At 35.6% G+C, this 16,740-nt stretch overlaps 2 protein-coding genes across 2 annotated transcripts; both read right to left on the bottom strand.

Moving 5' to 3' along the window:
- Positions 1 to 1,673: 1,673 nt before the first annotated feature.
- On the bottom strand, positions 1,674 to 2,303 carry LOC120282835 (1-aminocyclopropane-1-carboxylate oxidase homolog 2-like). Its single transcript, XM_039289676.1, has one exon. It carries the CDS (start codon positions 2,301 to 2,303, stop codon positions 1,674 to 1,676), a length of 630 nt encoding a protein of 209 aa, XP_039145610.1.
- A 1,249-nt stretch (positions 2,304 to 3,552) lies between these two features.
- LOC120282834 (transcription factor ILR3-like) lies at positions 3,553 to 4,078 on the bottom strand. The gene is made up of 3 exons (XM_039289675.1): positions 3,972 to 4,078; positions 3,727 to 3,892; positions 3,553 to 3,648 (listed from the first exon to the last, which is right to left on the bottom strand). The coding sequence occupies exons 1-3, from the start codon at positions 4,076 to 4,078 to the stop codon at positions 3,553 to 3,555; spliced, it is 369 nt and encodes a 122-aa protein (XP_039145609.1).
- Positions 4,079 to 16,740: the final 12,662 nt, after the last annotated feature.

The following is a 16,740-nucleotide window of genomic DNA, read 5'->3' as shown; positions in this document are numbered from 1 at the left end:
GATCCCATATGAAGATTTGACACCCTTACAAGCTGCTCTAGGAGTGAGACAGGTATATATATATATATATATTAGTTCCCATGTTAAACATGTAGGTGAAACGTGAAGATTTCATTGTTTCTTGGATCTCAATAGTAGATCAAGAAGATCTGTTAATAGAGCTGGAAATATGGATGTATTTTTCTTGATCTTTCTGGAATCCATTAGCAGTGTGTCTTTTGGTAGTCACCCTTCCTAGAATCACATCAGTCTAGAAAATTTGAAAAGGTGATGGTGCTTTAGATGAATTGGCTTATGCATGTTTTGGGGATTGATCTTTGTTCCAAGTAATTAATGTTATCAATGTAAACTAATCGCTAAACCGATACTGCTGGTGATTCTTGTCATTATTTCCCTGCTTGTTCTTTAATACCGGGGAGTGCGCCCTAGAACTTTCGGAGAATGCACATCCAGGTCTTTGGTAGACTTGATGAAGAGATGTTGGGAGGCGGATCCGAGTGAAACGACCCAGCTTTGTAGAGATAATTGTTGACATATTTATACTCTAAAAGATTGTAGAGCACTTTCTTGATATTTAAACTATTGAATCATTTTATTATAACCTGATCTAAACTCCATTGATTGCCAGAGCTTTGTTATCGCAGATACTTTGTGATTGTGATGGCAACATTTGCTACAAGAGTGGACTCCAATTGCTTTCAGGTTAGATTCCATAACAATGTTACAAGACTATTTATGACTTGTAATCTCCATCTCCATAGATCATTATTATTCAGTATGTTACTCCATTTCATTCATTTTTGGACATTTTCTGTTGAATGCTAGCAGCTCAAGAAGACTGAACTCGAGTCGGGAAGATAGTGTTCCATATGGATATGGTTTTTTTCCCTTTTTGTTTTTCTCGGTGGGGTCAATGTATTTTTTGCGATGCTTTTAATCGGATGGAATTCGCATAAAACCATGAAAAAGTAAGTTCCCACTATCATCAGGGAGTTGATTAAACTCGTCATATTACTATTATTGTTGTTGTTTTCTCCATTCATCATTTCATGTTGGTGTATCAATTTGATTATGATTTTGTGTTATATTGCAGATGAACAATAGATGTTAGAGACAATATTACCTACATTGCCAAATTGACTAATATTATATTTGTATTCTCTACATTACCTAGTATTTCTAGACAATCCATCAGCCATAGTGTTTTTTTATTGTTAGTCGGAAGATGTTGAAGAAGTTGATTAAAGGAATGTGTATGTATTGTTAATTCAATAAAAATAATTTTTTTGTTTAGCAATTCAAAAAAAAATTGATGGGTGTAATTCAAGAAAATTTAAATAAAATTAATTTCATATAAATTATTTTTTTATAGAATAAACAAAAGAGTGCCAAAAGCCGTGACAAATTTTTTTCCCAAAAATTGTGCCAAATATCGTGAAGAAATATAATATATAAAATCGTGCCAAACCCGTGCCAAATATGGAACCAAAGTCCGTGCCAAATATCAATATTAATATTTGACACAATAGTAGAAAAAGGGTGCCAAAAACAGTGACAAAATTTGTCACGGTATAAAAAAACGGTGCCAAAATTTATTTGTGACCATTCTATAGGCATTGTTAATTTTCGGTGCCAAATACGGTGCCAAAATCAATTTGGCACGGTTTTTAAAATCATTTCTGTGCCGATATTACCGTGCCGATTTGAGATTTTTCTTGTAGTGTCCCGTCTAGGCAAGTCAGTTCCTCCAGCCTCCCTGAGCCCACTCCGAGCCCCTCACACATCATCCCCATCATTTCCTTAGCCACCTTCTTCGCCTGCTTGTCCCATGCCACCAGCTCCGACCTGCAAAGCTCCGTGATCTGGTCCAGTTCCGGTGGAACAGGACTAAACGACACATGCAACGTGTCTTTCCAGGTCGCCACCGAAGAAAGGAACAGGTCCGGGTTGGAGAAGTATTTGACAGCGGCACCGTGCTCACGCTTGTAGTACTGGGAACGGATGGAGGGGGGGAGCTCATGGAAGGATCGGACAACAGAGATGGTGTTGTCTATGATGGAAAGAGGGATGCCATGATTGATGAGCTGGAAGATGCCCCAGTCTCGGCATGCGGAGTGGATGAGATCAACGGCCACGGGGCGTGGAAGGGACATATCGATAATGGGGATTGAGAGGTGGGTGGGGGTGGGGATTGAGAGACAGATGTTGGGGTGGTGGAATATGGCGGGAAGGGAGGTGATGCCGGAGTCAACGAGGCCTTTGACTCCGGTTTTGGTATCGTCGAACTCCTTGACAGCTATCATTCGATCAGTGGGTGAGAGTGAGGCCATTGGGATGTTTGGTTTGCTTGCTCATTGATGAATTACGTTCACATACTTGCCATATTTAAGAGACGACAAGTGCAAGTTGTTTATATAAAAATGGAAAATTTTTATCGATATGAATCATATGATTAAAGAAAACTGATGAAGAAGCCTCCCATTGCGAAGATCAAATTACTCCATTGAAAGGAATCTTTTTAATATTTAGATGTGGTTGTTACCAATAAAAGAGTTGGGATGTATATGTAGCATGCTTGATTGCCAGATAATTTATGAAATAATCAATCAAGTAATGACAAAACTGTAGATAGATTTGTCTGCCAAATCTTATCATCATTTATTTTTTATCTGTATAATTTTTTTTTTTAAATTTGCTTGATCATGCTCAACAAAATTAAATATTATATATCTTTTAATATTTGATTTGTTTATATATACACATATACCTGCCCCACATACACCATTATAATGTATTATAAATTATATAAATATATTAACTTTTATAATAATAAAACTAAAATTTTTAAATTCCTAAAACCCATAACAATGTTAATTTTTATCTTGATAGAATCATTACAAGAAAAATCCAATATTGGCAAGGTAGACTTGGTACCGAAACGAGTTTAAAAATTGTGCCAAACTGATTTTGGCACTGTATTTGGCATGAAAAAAATAACCGTGCCTATAATAATGCTAAAAAATGTATTTTGGAACCGTTTTTGGCACAATTATTTACTTTTGTGCCAAACAATACAAATGATTTTTGGCACGGCCTTTGGTTCCATGTTTGCCACTGTTTTGCCATGGTTTTATTGATTGCACAGTTTTTTTGGCACGATTTGGTATACTATTTTTTTTTACAGTATTTGGTACAGTTTTTGGCAAAAAAATTTTATTACGACTTTTGGCACTCTTTTGTTTATTCTGTGAAAAAATAATTTATATAAAATTAATTTTATTTAGATTTTCTTGAATTTCACAAGTAAAAAATGAAACTGAGAAAGTTGCAAAAGGCAATGCAACAACACAAGAAATAATACCATTCATCTGTTGATTCATTCTCAACATTAAAAAACAAACTATAAATTAAAAAAGATCAACTGTGAAACCACACACAAACAAAAACATGACACATCCCACCAAACAATCAAGTCAGAATGAATGAACTGAATGAGTAGTACACATGAGAAAGTAACACGTAGAATATAACAGATTGGACCAAACCAAATGGCTACCTAGAAAAGCTGATGGATATCAGTAACTTCTCCATCCTTTCCTTCTCAGCCTTGAGCCTCACCTTCTCATCCCTTAGCTCTATTTTCTCAGCCTGTGAAAAAGTTACAATAATGAGAATGAAATCAGAGGAGCTTCTTGTTCATGATGCTATGAACACTGAAAATTTCACCTTGAGATTCTTTAGGGGGACTTGGAGTGCCTCATTTGATTCTTTAAGTTTCTGAGCTTCAAAACATAACTTGTTTAAAAGACGATTTGCATCTGTCAGAATGTCAACTTTGTTCGCCTTTACCAGTGGCTTCTTCGAATAGAAGAATGAGAATAACTCAGCAAACCTGAAGGATATGCACATTTTTGGAACACTAACTGATTTGGTTGCATTTGTAAGGAGAATGTATTTTTGTGCATGCACACCTATCATTGAGTCTAATCCTTCTCATTTTCTTACAGCAAGATTTGGTTGCAAGAGCAGCAAAGGAGGACTCCACCCTTGTCTTGTACATTAGATGCAAAATTCTCATTGCTTTGACATTTTAAATAATTTCATGATGATAGGAAGGAGCCGCACATGGAAAAGGAACACTCCAAGTTCATGGCATATACCATTATATATATCATTTCTTTATGCAATTATTCTCCAACAAGCTATCCATTTTCTATGAAACATCAAACTCAAGAATTGCATTGCATAATGAAAGAAGAATGAGTGAGAAGAGCAAATTTTAAAATGATATTGTTCCATTAAGAAAATAATCTCCATTTCTTTAGATTAAAAAAAATTCCAAATTGTCATGAATATGGTGGATATGAGATGATGTTCTTACTTTGAGTCTCCCTGTAAACCTTACATCATCCTAGGATAATAAGCTTATCCACTATTGATAGAAGGATGATATGAACTATGACAAAACAAGAAAAAGAAAAATCAAATGAAGTTATTAATTTTTTAAGATAATAAAATTTCATAATTTGTTTACTTTGTATAATTCTCTAATTAATTGTTTTTTAAATTCCCAAAGATAAAAGAATTGCTACGCTTGTTCCTATAGAAATACAAGAACATACTTGCCCACCGGCACATCTACTGCCATATTATCTTGTTCTGCTTGAGTCTTCACTTCTGAAGAAACTATAATACTTGCATATGCACACCAATTCTGGAGTTAGAAAATGTTGTTGATATGCTTCAAAGATCTTGACAACTTATATAATTACAAGAGTTCTTGCAAGAGCATCCTTTCTTATGTTGCTCTGCAAAATTCTCGGAATCAAATACAGTTGGATTTTTTTCCCAGTAACTCCTTGTGGAGAACATCTGCCTCATGTTCATTTTCAATAGTATTTTCACAGTTTGAGCATTCACAATTTAGACAATATAGTTGCCTTGCAAAGCATTCACAATATCTATTAAACAGGAAAGAACATAAGAAATATAATCAAAACAGACCAAGACACAAAAGACATTTAAGTAATAAACACTCACAGACTCAAGTATTTAGTTTTTTCACTACTGTTTTCCTTCGAGCTTGGCTTCTTCCTTTATAGTAATAGTTATATTAGAAAATTAATAATCATAATGATACAATGTGAAGTAAAAGTAAGATGCACACACCCTTGTCTTCTTGATTCAACAAGATCATTATTTCTCGGATTTTCATATTTAGGCTCTGATATTGGAATTTGATAAAATCTATACACACTTTGTGACACATTTGTTGGAGAACTACCCCAACCAAGAATCAAATTACTAATTGATGCACCTCTTGGTGAATGTACCACAAGTCCATGAGTGTTGAAGTAATAAAGTACCCAATGAGTCGGGTAGTCGAATCTACAGGGAATGGAAGTATTAGTAGTAACTACTTCTCAGTTATCTAGTTGAAATCAAGAATATGGTGAAATGAACTCAATCACAAGAATATGAATATCTCAAGCAAGAAAGGAAAAGTAGAAATGAGGGAAATCTCAATCAATAAAGATGAGGTACCCGGGCAATGCTCTCCCTAGGATCTAACATGAAGTGTAAGACTTACAAGTGTTTCTAAACCGAGTTAATTGAGTCGAGAAAATCCAAGAATAATCGGTCCATGCCTCAAGACCACCGATACTAGTCCCCTACGAGGTCCCGTGGAGAAATCGCTCAATCTCAACGCCTCACACCATATATGACCGCAATAGACTCTAGGGATTCCTAAGAGTACACCCGATTCCTAATGATAATCCTAACCCTACTTCTAGGTGAAAGATCCCTAACCCCCTACAAGGTCTTGGTGGAAAAATCTCTCAATCTCACGCCTCACACTAAATATGGTTGTATAAAGCCTAGGGAATATGAAGATAGTATGTACTAATCGGAAGGGAAATGGGACTCTACTATCTCATGACTCACCCTCTCAACCCTCTTCAATCTTAAGGTTATAACCCTAATGGAGACCTCTCTATTACCAAGGCAAACAACTCATACAAACCAATCAACCACAAAGATTAATATGGCCAGCAAGCAATGAGAAAACAAGATTGAAACTCAATTAAACTCGGATTTAATATAAAACACAAATTAAATTAATACAATGGTAAGATCTTAGGGTTCACATGCCCAGATACCTACTAGGGTTTAGCCCTCCATGGGGCAAATGACAAAACAAATAATGTAATGTAAATCAATGAAAACCATGGAATTAAACCCCCTTTAATTTGTGATGATGGTCTTGATGGGTTACTCAACATCTTGAAGGATTCCTCTCCGAAGCTAGGTTGCCTATGGCTCCTTTGATGCTATGACAAAGAAGGAATCTATTAAAGTTGGTGAAGAACGCCCCCCAAATTCACCAAAGACCACCTCTTAAAACCCTAGCCACTTTTCCCTTCAAACGCTATAAAAAAGTCCCAAAAGAATAGGGCAAAAAGGTTATTTATAATAAAAAACTGTGTCTGTCACGTGCTTCCACGCGACTGTGTGGGCCGCAGAATTGCCCACACGACTGGGCAGAATTTTCACCCGGCTGTGTGAATAGTGTTTTGCTATAGTGATTTTCTCCCATGCATGTCTTGTGTGAAATTTGATCCAAGCTGATGGCCTGAGGATCTCTCTTGATTAACATCAACATGAAAACCAAGTTGAGTTGGTAGAAATCTGAACTTTTTTGTTGGCTATGAAGGTCTATCCAAATCAGCAGGAACTAATCTTTTTCTCAGCTTATCACCTCTATCATCCTATCAAATCAAGAAACAAACTTAATTTCAACATCATAGCATGTTTAAACATCATGTTATGATATAAAATCTGATAACAATATCAAGTTTGAGCCATGTTTCTCTCTACATCTATCCAATATCACTTCTTTGCATCCTTATTATATCCCATGTTCCTCTTAAAAAGATTAGTAATAAAAGGATGGATCACATTGATACTTGGCAACGGTGACATTAGGCCATATGAAATCCACCAAAGTGTCCTCGTCCTCAAGGTCATACTCTGCCAACCAACCTCCGTCCAAGTTATAGTATGATCCCATTTTTTGATTGGCCTTTCTAATCCCACAAATTGACAACAAGAGAGCTGAGGCAGAAGTACTCCTAAACAAGTGATTCATAGTGTGATGAGGCCCTAGTGTTTTATCATGTATGAACTATGGAGGATGCTAAAGATGCCACCAAGGACTTGACTTTATAGAACATTCTTGTGGTGGTGCACCTAGTGAATAACTTTATTTACCATAATGCCATCATGTGGGCCAACAATCTATATTCGATATAATCTGAGATAAAGATCATTGAAGCAGATATAATGCTCACTCTTATGTCAAGTTCTCTGATCTTCTCTGTATAGAAGTCAATTGCATCCACCTTTTCACCATAAAGGCCAAGAAACCCAATCTGGCATACAAAACAATCACTAGTTTTAGATGTACATAAGCAAAAAACCAACATCTTGAACAGATATAGAACACACACTAAAAGTTTTAAAAAAAAATTAATGATGATGATTATTTCTTTGAATTGGTCAAGCAAATTGAGTTTAGAGAAAGAAATACCATTCTAGTGGGTCTGTTATCCAGATGTTTTTCAAATTTTATCTGATTATAGTAAAGCTAGTTTTGAAGCTGCTCCTTGCTTCTAATAAGTCTCTAAATGTTTCCTCTTGAGTTTGGTGGCACCAGCAAATTTCACTTTGCAAAGTACAAATATCATAAAATTAATTAAAAGATCAGCTTTTAAAGATAGCTGCAAGTTAACATTCATATCTTATCTCAAGGACACTCACAAATATGTTTGTATCTTAGACTCGATGTTCTACAGCTCTGCAAACAATTTGTTTGCAGCAGACATAAGTATCTGGGAACTTTTCTTGCTTGTGTTAGAATTTATCTTAGCCTTAAATTTTTCTAAGACCAATGCTAACTAGACAGTTTCCCTGGAATATGAAACATATTATAATCAATTATGATCAAGGTGAATCATAATGGGCACTAGCAAAATGTGTTTTACATGGACCTTGCGAGGCTGCCTTCTGGATATAAATCCGAAGCTTCAATGCCCACTGTGGTTTCATGCATTGCTGAAATTTTCCAAAGGGCACATGTATTTGATTTGTTAAATACAAATTAAAGATATAGTGACAAAAAATAATTGGCAATTACTAAAGCACTTGGAACTTGTGGGGATGGTTGAATTTTGCCAATTGTTAAGTCTTCAAGGCTGTAGAACCTTTTTATGCGACGGAGGGAAAATAGATATTTCTTGGTGCCACTGGCACTCCCAGAACTTCCATCCATATGTTTGAAACCTACAATAAAATTAATGGCGGGTTTAACATGCCAAGCTTTTAGTGAACAGTTTTGACATAAATCCTTATTTATCTTAGAAGGCTAAAAGAGACTTAGGAGTACAAAACAGTTCAACCTTAAAGGAGCCGACAGTTTGCTGATTAGGAAAATATAGATGCGTGAAGTAATATGTCACTTGAAATGCAGTGATCTATTTAACTTGCTAGTAGAGTTCGGCTTGAGAACTATCAAATGTTATAAATAACTAGCTGGTTTGGCTACCAACTATAGCTAGCTGCTAAGTATGTCATGTGAGCTATCTATAATATCATTCTCCATCACATAAATGGCGCATGATGCATGATGCAATCTAAAAGGAGAATCGTATAACCATTATGGCTGCTAAGCTTGCTTCAAGTCTCAAAATGTCCTGTTGTTCTGTTAGAGATACAACAAACAAAAATAATGCATTGGTGGAATTCACAGACCTTATCATAGGGAGAAGCCTCCAAGCGCTCCATATAAGCCTACCTCTCATCTTTCCACACCGGGGTCAAGCTCGAGACGCCCAAAATGATGTCTAGACAAAGGTTCCACATAAAAATTTATCAAGAATTAATATATAATTCAGTATTGGTAATCAGAGAACATTCCATACCCTTATAATTATGTGCATGAAGGAAAGTTTTGCAGCCTGGAAAATAGAAAATCATGCTAAATGACAATTCATGACCTTTATCTTAAATAAAAAAATTTGAAAACATTAGAATGAATTGTTGCTAAATAAATTGAAGTGAACTATAGATTGAATTGTTGCTTCATCTTCCTTATCATCCAGTTGAAGAGAAACTAACTTCTACACCAACGACATCAAGAAGACAAAACTTAAAGTAAGCTTTAACATATATCCTTTTTCATCATTTGGCCATCAAGAGTGTTGTCAGCGACGAGTGTGGTGCGAGGCTTTTTTCTCATAGGAGAGTTTTCATAAACATGTGATTGCTCCTCCGCTGTTGGTGTTCTAGGGATAGATTGAGTGAGAGTAGCAACATGCATATCGGAGATGTCAACGCCCTCCAACCTAAGTGCTGCAAGCAATGACATTTCAAATGACTCACGACGAGCCCACTTAATCCACATCACATCATGTTCGGCTCGCATCGTATCATGCTCGGCAAGCATTGCATTGTGCTTAGCTTGGGTTTCAGCAAGCTCTGCCTGCAACTCCTTAATTTGGTCATATAGTTGCCCACTTGATTGAGAAGGCTCCAAACATGGCTTTTAATTGATTGAAGACATTTGTCTAATTATATTACCCTCTCTCAACACTCTATTACTACTTCTGATAGCAATGAGGTCCCACGATTCATTTTGGTTAATGGAATTCTCATCTTTCCCTTCATCACGCTTATCTACAATGGCATTATCAAATTGTACCTACACCCATCAAAAATTAGAAATAATTAATAAAAAATATTATATAAATGTCTAAAGTAACCTATAAAAGGAATATATATATATATATAACAAAACAAATAAATTGATGAATATAAATAAATTAGCTTACATCGTGAGAGATTGCAATGTTTAAAAAATATATACTGATTTAGCCTTCACAAAAACAAAATCCTTGCTTGAACAATCAATGTAATTGCTTGCAAATAAATTGATGAAACTATTACTAGAAAGCCACTAATTTAACAAATTGATGCAAAAAAATTAACTTCTTGAGGAAATCATAGTATACTTATAACAATTTGTGTAGCACGCTGACCCTAGAGAGTGCCATCCTTCTTCACGTGAGTGCGGATGAAACATTCTTTCAGTGTTGATTCCCTAACCAATTCTTCAATTTGAAAAATATCATAATAAAAAATTTAAAGAGTTAAAACATCATAAATAATAATAATAATAATAATTTATTATTATTATTATTATTATTATTATTATTATTATTATTATTATTATTACATAGAATATGGACATTACAAGCTTGAGGCAGTGCACAACATTGCTGACAGATCCACCACACAAGATAACAATCGAAGAAGCTCCATTGACTACCCTGTTCTTTTTGTTTTGCTCACTTATTTTCTTGAACTCTTCCGATCCCCAATATTTCAGCAAACTCTCCCAAAACGAAGGGGCCATCCACTCAAGTGGAGCCTTGTAAAGCGTGGGTGCAAGGTATAAATGTGTTTTCAACCACTCACTCGCCTCATGGTTAAAATAACATAATATCATAGACTCATGCTATGAATCCCATGTGTAAATACCTTAAAGAAAGAAAGAAAGATTAACTACATTAATATTTTTTTAACATTAAAAAAATATATTTAATTAAATAATATTAATACATTAATTTAATTAAATGATATTTACCCTAAAAGCTGTGAACATTCTCTGTCACACATCCTTAGGCACTTTTCCCCATCTGGTCCATGCTTCTTTGTAGTGGCCTTTGACCAAGTCATGTATTGCTCTTTTTAACTTTGTAATCTTTAAAAGAACAAGTAAAATTAATAAACATTTTAATTATAAAATTTAGGAACTTTTCTTAAGGAATTTATATATACAATTATAAAATTTTTAAAACTAAAATTTACTTACATAACTATACTGTCAGGAGTAATAAACCAAGGGGGTCTAGTGCTATTAGATTTATTGGCTTGATCCTTTGTTGCCTCATGTTAGCTTTCAAAGACATAGGCAGATGGCTCGACATGTGGAGGTAGCAGGGGCTGTGAAGCTAGAGGAGATTGTGTAATCGAAGGGCTCACTTCTGGTGCCTAAATATCTGGATGTATACATGGAGGCATTCCTAATTCTGGTGAGGTATTGGAGACTAATTTGGAGCTAACAGACTTCTGATGAATACTTGTGGCAGATTGACCTCTACCTGATATATATCGACCACCATGTCTCAATGTTGATCGACTATCAAATCGACCCTGACCTATAATGGAGAATATTAAATATAAGTTGTAAAGCATGGAAACAAATTTCACTCAATTAAAAGGTTAAATGAAAAGCAAGGATGCTTCATGCTACCAATATATTATACAAATAATTCAACCAACATTATAAGAAAAACAATCTAAACAATCTATCCAAACAACAAAAAACTTGGGTGAATATAAATGCTAAGAAAAAAATTTACAATGAGAATAACTTAATTGGAAAGGTAAAAGAAAAACATGATCATAAATGAGACATATATCTATCACCACACACACATCCGTAAAAAACTAGAAACAACATAGAAATACGAAGTTCTTGTCAAAAAGAGGAGAAACACAAGAAGATATTTAGTAATTAATTAAAAGTCATGTTCTCCCAAATCATCATCATCATCATCATCATCATCATCATCATCATCATCATCATCATCAGTTTCTTCATATTCATTGTCTGTCTGTTCATCTTCTTCATTTTCCTTAGTTTCACTTTCTGAAATATCTTGCAAACCTTCAGCTAAGTTAGCAAATTGTTGTATGCCTTATGGATCAACCAAAGGAGGAATCTCTTGTAAAATACTGACAACTGGATTTGATGTAATTTCCTACTTTTGATATATGGTGCTATCTTTTCCCGGCCAACTTGCCTCAACCATTCTCCTAGCTTTTGTCTTGCACATAGCTAACCAATCAATCTTGTCCTTTTTCATGCTCGGGTACTCAATATAGTTCATTTGAATAGCTTGTTGTGCCAATACAAATGGATCATACTTTGGATACATTTTTTCCCGATTAACATCATATAAAGGATGAACCTTGGTGCCATTTATTGGATCAAACCATGTACACTCGAAGAGGACAACACGATTCCATCTATTACCATGGTACTCAAGTTGGACTACATCCTACAATAAACCATAGAAATCAGTGCATGTACAGTATGAAAGTTATAACCATTGATGAAGTATCTTGGCCATGTTGTCACCTTCATAGATAAACCCCAAGCAAAGCTTTGCAAGAGAGGATCAATGACTTGATTGACCTTATTTGCCACCTAAACCCAAAAATTGAATATGAGATATTTTTTCAATCTCTTAATACAATTTCAAGACATTAAAATGATTACTTACAAAATTTTCAAACCACTTTGAACAATGCTTATCAATTGCCTTATCGATGGCATCAATAGGTTCCCTTGTAGGTAGTTAACAAATATCCTTTGAATGCGCATTTAAACATGAAAAATTTTAAAAAAAATATTAAAGTTATATATTTTATAGATTGTAAAATTGATTGTTAATTAATTGATAATATAACTTACTTGTAATATGGTTGCAATTCAGGACAATTTCGCAATATATGAGTATGTGGTACATGCAACTCATTTTCAGAAAGCCATATAATTTTTGGATGACCTTGACTTCGACCTATGTAATTAAATATAGAGAAAGGTTCGAAGGCACCATCATTTACCCCCTCGTCATTTCATAGAGGTCTCCTCCTTTTACATGATACATGAGGTTCAAAATAATGTTCTACAAAAATATTAATTTTTTGTGAAATATAAGCTAGACAAATTGAACCCTCAACATGTGCTATATTCTTCAATGTTTTTTTCAAAACATAAAGAACCATACAAGTACAAGGATGGAAAAAACATTACATAAACTAAACAAAATTATCTTAAATTCAAAAAAGTTAGATTGCAACTTTTGTTACCTCTCAAAGGGATACATCCATCTATATTGAACAATACCTCCAATTCTAGCCTCATAAGGCAAATGAACAATGAGATGCTCCATAGAATCAAAGAACGACGGAGGTTATATTTTCTCCAAGTTACATAAAATCATCTCAACTTTTTTTTCTAACTCCATAAATTTATCAATGTGAAGCATAGCTGATCATATTGTCTGAAATAATATACTCAATTCTATCAATGGATTCCATATGAACAAGGGTAACATTTCTTTGAAAGCAATTAGGATAAGTCTCTACATAAACATGCGGCAGTCGTGACTCGTCATGCACTTAATCTTCAATACATTCATATCAACACATTTTCCAAGATTAGAAACATAACAATCTGGAAACCTCAAGTTCTGAAGTCATTCACAAATAGCCCTCCTCTGCTCGTTAGTCAAGGTGTATAATGCTTTCGGAATAGTCTGACTTTTACTATTTGAAGAAATTGCTATCTCCTTACGGTCGCAAAGAATTCCAACATCTTTCTTGGCCTTAGCATTATCTTTACTCTTCCCTTTCATAATCATCACAATATAGAAAAATTGTCAAACACAATTTTCTCTATGTACATCACATCAAGATTATGCTGAATCAAGTTAGTTTTCCAATATGGTAGATTCCAAAAAAATACTTCTTTTCGTCCGCTTATGACTTTTTCCATACTCTGCAGGTGTGTTAATGGCGTCCTCCATGGCCGTTGGGAAAAACATTACTCAATGAAAAATTTCCTCCCCCGACAACATTGGAGATGGATCACTATTTTCTACTCTATCTCAGATGAAAGACTTCTTATCCTTTCGATAGGAATGATTTCTAGATAAAAATGCCCGATGACAATCAAAATAACTTACTTGTCTACCTTGTTGTAGGTAAAAAGCATTAGAATTCTCCATAAATATTAGGCATCCTAGTACCCCAGCAGTGCTCCATCCCGATAACATTCCATAAGCAGGAAAGTCACTAATCATCCACTAAAGAGCAACCCTCATACAAAATTATTCATCTTTTGAAACATCATAAGTCATGGCACCAACAATCCACAAATTATTCAACTCTTCAATCAAAGGTTGCAAAAAAAAATCTATGTCCTTTTTTAGATTTTTAGGCCCAAGACAAATTAGTGATAAAAATATATAAGGGTTTTTCATACACATGCCCAGTGGAAGGTTGTAAGTAGTTACAATTTCTGGCCAACATGAATAAGTCTTCCAAAATTGTCCATTTGGTGTAAAGCCATCTGCATAGAAACCTAATCGAATGTTGCAAGGTTCTCTAGCAAAATTTGGATAAGTTTTATCAAAAAGTTTCCATGTTTCAGCATTATATGGATATAATATTACCCTATCATCTTTTGTATATAGCATGCCAAGTCATATGTGTTGCCGTAGCATTAGAAGCATACAACCTTTGTAACCTTGGATTTAGTGGGAAGTATTTAAACTGTTTTGGCTGCTGTAACATCTGGATGAAGCCCGACTTAAGCTCAAAATTCTGAGCCATAATCGGTGGCCAAATAATACTAGACTATGTGCCAAGAGGTGTGGGTCTAGTATAATCTGAGAGTGTCCTCTGCTGCTCATTTTGTTCTGCCATATTATCAAACCCTTCAAGTTCTATTTCAGCTTGATTAAACTGTTCTTGCACAGGTTCTTTTCCCATTCTATGAATTTTTCTTCCAATTTTTGGATCATCTTCAAAAAATGTTGAAGTGTTTCCTCAGGTCATAACTTGGAGCTGCAACCAAAGAAAGGAAAACAAATCGGAATGATGGAAGAATAAGAAAGTGTTAAATAGAACAAGTGATGAATAGCTAAAATAGCAAGGTGCAAAGTGTTCCCAAAACGCCTATTCCCCAGTAACAGCGCCAAAACCTTGACACACCCCTTGCAAGTGCACGGGTTGTCAAAGTAATAAAGTACCTTGGTGAGTGGGTAGTCGTATCCACAGGGAATAGTGATTAGAAAAACAAGAATTGCTATTTAACTATGGTGAAGATGATTCAAAGTGGTGTGTGATAAGTGCTTGTATAATAGTAATACAAAGTATTCTTTTCTTACATAGATCATTGCTTTTCTCAGGTTTTATCGCTTATGTATGCGTATTTGTGTTCTTTTGTGCATGGAGGGTTGTGGAGACAATTATGAAAGAAAGATAAAAAAGTAGATTGTGGATGCAATTTGTTGATGAAATCTTGGAGTGAACAAACGTGAAGACACAAGTTGTGCTCAAAGACATGTGAGTGTGTACCAACCTCCGTCATGCTAGAGGGAATATGGAAATTAGAGGGGCACAAAGGCAATCATGCTCATGCGTTCCGACTTGTGCAACACTAGAAAGATCTTCGTCAAATGTGATTTTATTGAAGACGCAACACAATCTATCACATGGATATGTGCCCATTCATGTGGCCTCGATGAAAAGTGCGGATTCGGGAGCATTTTGGCAAGGTACTGTAGCAGCTTACTGGAGCAATCCATTGTAGTAGTTACTATTCACAACGCGTTGAAAATTCAATTCCTGAAGATTCACGCGGGCGTGTGGACATTCCACACGCCCGTGTGGATGCCCGATTCCAGCCCTATTTAAGTCGTGATTTGAGGCATTTTGAAGAATCTTTTTTTCATCTTTTTCCCAACTTTGGAGGCGTTCACGGTTAGGGTTTGGAGAGGCTTTGGCAAAGTTTTTGGAGTAGTTCTACGGCCTTCAACACCATGTTCCATCGGAAGATAGTTATTGGGGGAGTTTTTGTCGGCATCGATTCGGCAAGATGTGCCCTAGGCTTGACGAGGAAAGCTTTGGAGAAGACCAGGCTACTCCACAAGATCATCGATACGAAGTACAAGGGGCTTTTACTTCTGGATTGCATGTTTTTACTTTCGATTTCATTATTGATTGTATCTTTCTCCATGCAGAGCTAAACCTCTAGTGGGTGCTTGAACTTGTAAACCCTATGATGATTTTGTTTCATTGACCTTTCATTATGTTTTCTTTAATTGATGTTCTAATTGAGTTCCAATCTTGAATAGTTGTTGAAATGATTTTCCTTTAGAGTAACACTAGGGTTGAGAATCCATCTTGGTAATCCTTGTGGATGAGTGACACACCATGAGGGTTAGACAAAGCTAGATTAGAGAGGGTTGAGAGGGTGAGTTGAGAGGTAGCGGAACGTCCCCTTTCCATTCCAATGTGATTTATCCTACCTCTGTGTTCCAAGAGTTCTTTACTGTCACAATAGAGTGAAATGCTAAGAGAGGAACTCCGCTAGGGCTTAGTTGCCCAAGTAACAGAGTGAAGCATTAAAGTAATCCTTAGTGCCGGGGCTTAATTATGACTAGGGGTCTTTCGCCTTGACAAAGGGTTAAATTTAGATTAGGGAATAGGGTTTATCACTTGAAGTCCCTAGAGCTTCTTGCAACCCCACACACTGTGAGGCGTCGAGAGCATTCCTTTCCACCGGGGCATAGTGTAGGGTCAGTCATGATTGACCTTAGGTTTGGGACCGTGTGTTTAAGGATTTCGACGACTCATTAAACATCAGCTAGGAGATATAATGACTGGTCTTGCAATTGAAGCCAAAGTCCTAGGGTGAGCAATGTCCGGGTGCCCCACTTTCTATCGATTGCCTCTCCTATCATTTTATTCTGTCTCCTTCTTGATCTTTTTATTTCTATTTGTATCAATATTGTTCACACCACTTTGAATCATCTTCACCAT

Source organism: Dioscorea cayenensis, chromosome 18, assembly GCF_009730915.1.
Source record: "Dioscorea cayenensis subsp. rotundata cultivar TDr96_F1 chromosome 18, TDr96_F1_v2_PseudoChromosome.rev07_lg8_w22 25.fasta, whole genome shotgun sequence".
NCBI lineage: Eukaryota > Viridiplantae > Streptophyta > Magnoliopsida > Dioscoreales > Dioscoreaceae > Dioscorea > Dioscorea cayenensis.
The sequence above is the reverse complement of the archived record's forward strand: the minus strand, read 5'-3'. Positions and strand labels throughout refer to the sequence as shown.

Coding starts and splice junctions, on each gene's coding strand:
- LOC120282835 (XM_039289676.1), bottom strand. CDS start 2,303: ATGATAGCTGTCAAGGAGTTCGACGATACCAAAACCGGAGTCAAAGGC.
- LOC120282834 (XM_039289675.1), bottom strand. CDS start 4,078: ATGAGAATTTTGCATCTAATGTACAAGACAAGGGTGGAGTCCTCCTTT. Junction 3,893..3,971: donor AGGATTAGACTCAATGATAG/GTGTGCATGCAC, acceptor CATATCCTTCAG/GTTTGCTGAGTTATTCTCAT. Junction 3,649..3,726: donor TCCCCCTAAAGAATCTCAAG/GTGAAATTTTCA, acceptor ACTTTTTCACAG/GCTGAGAAAATAGAGCTAAG.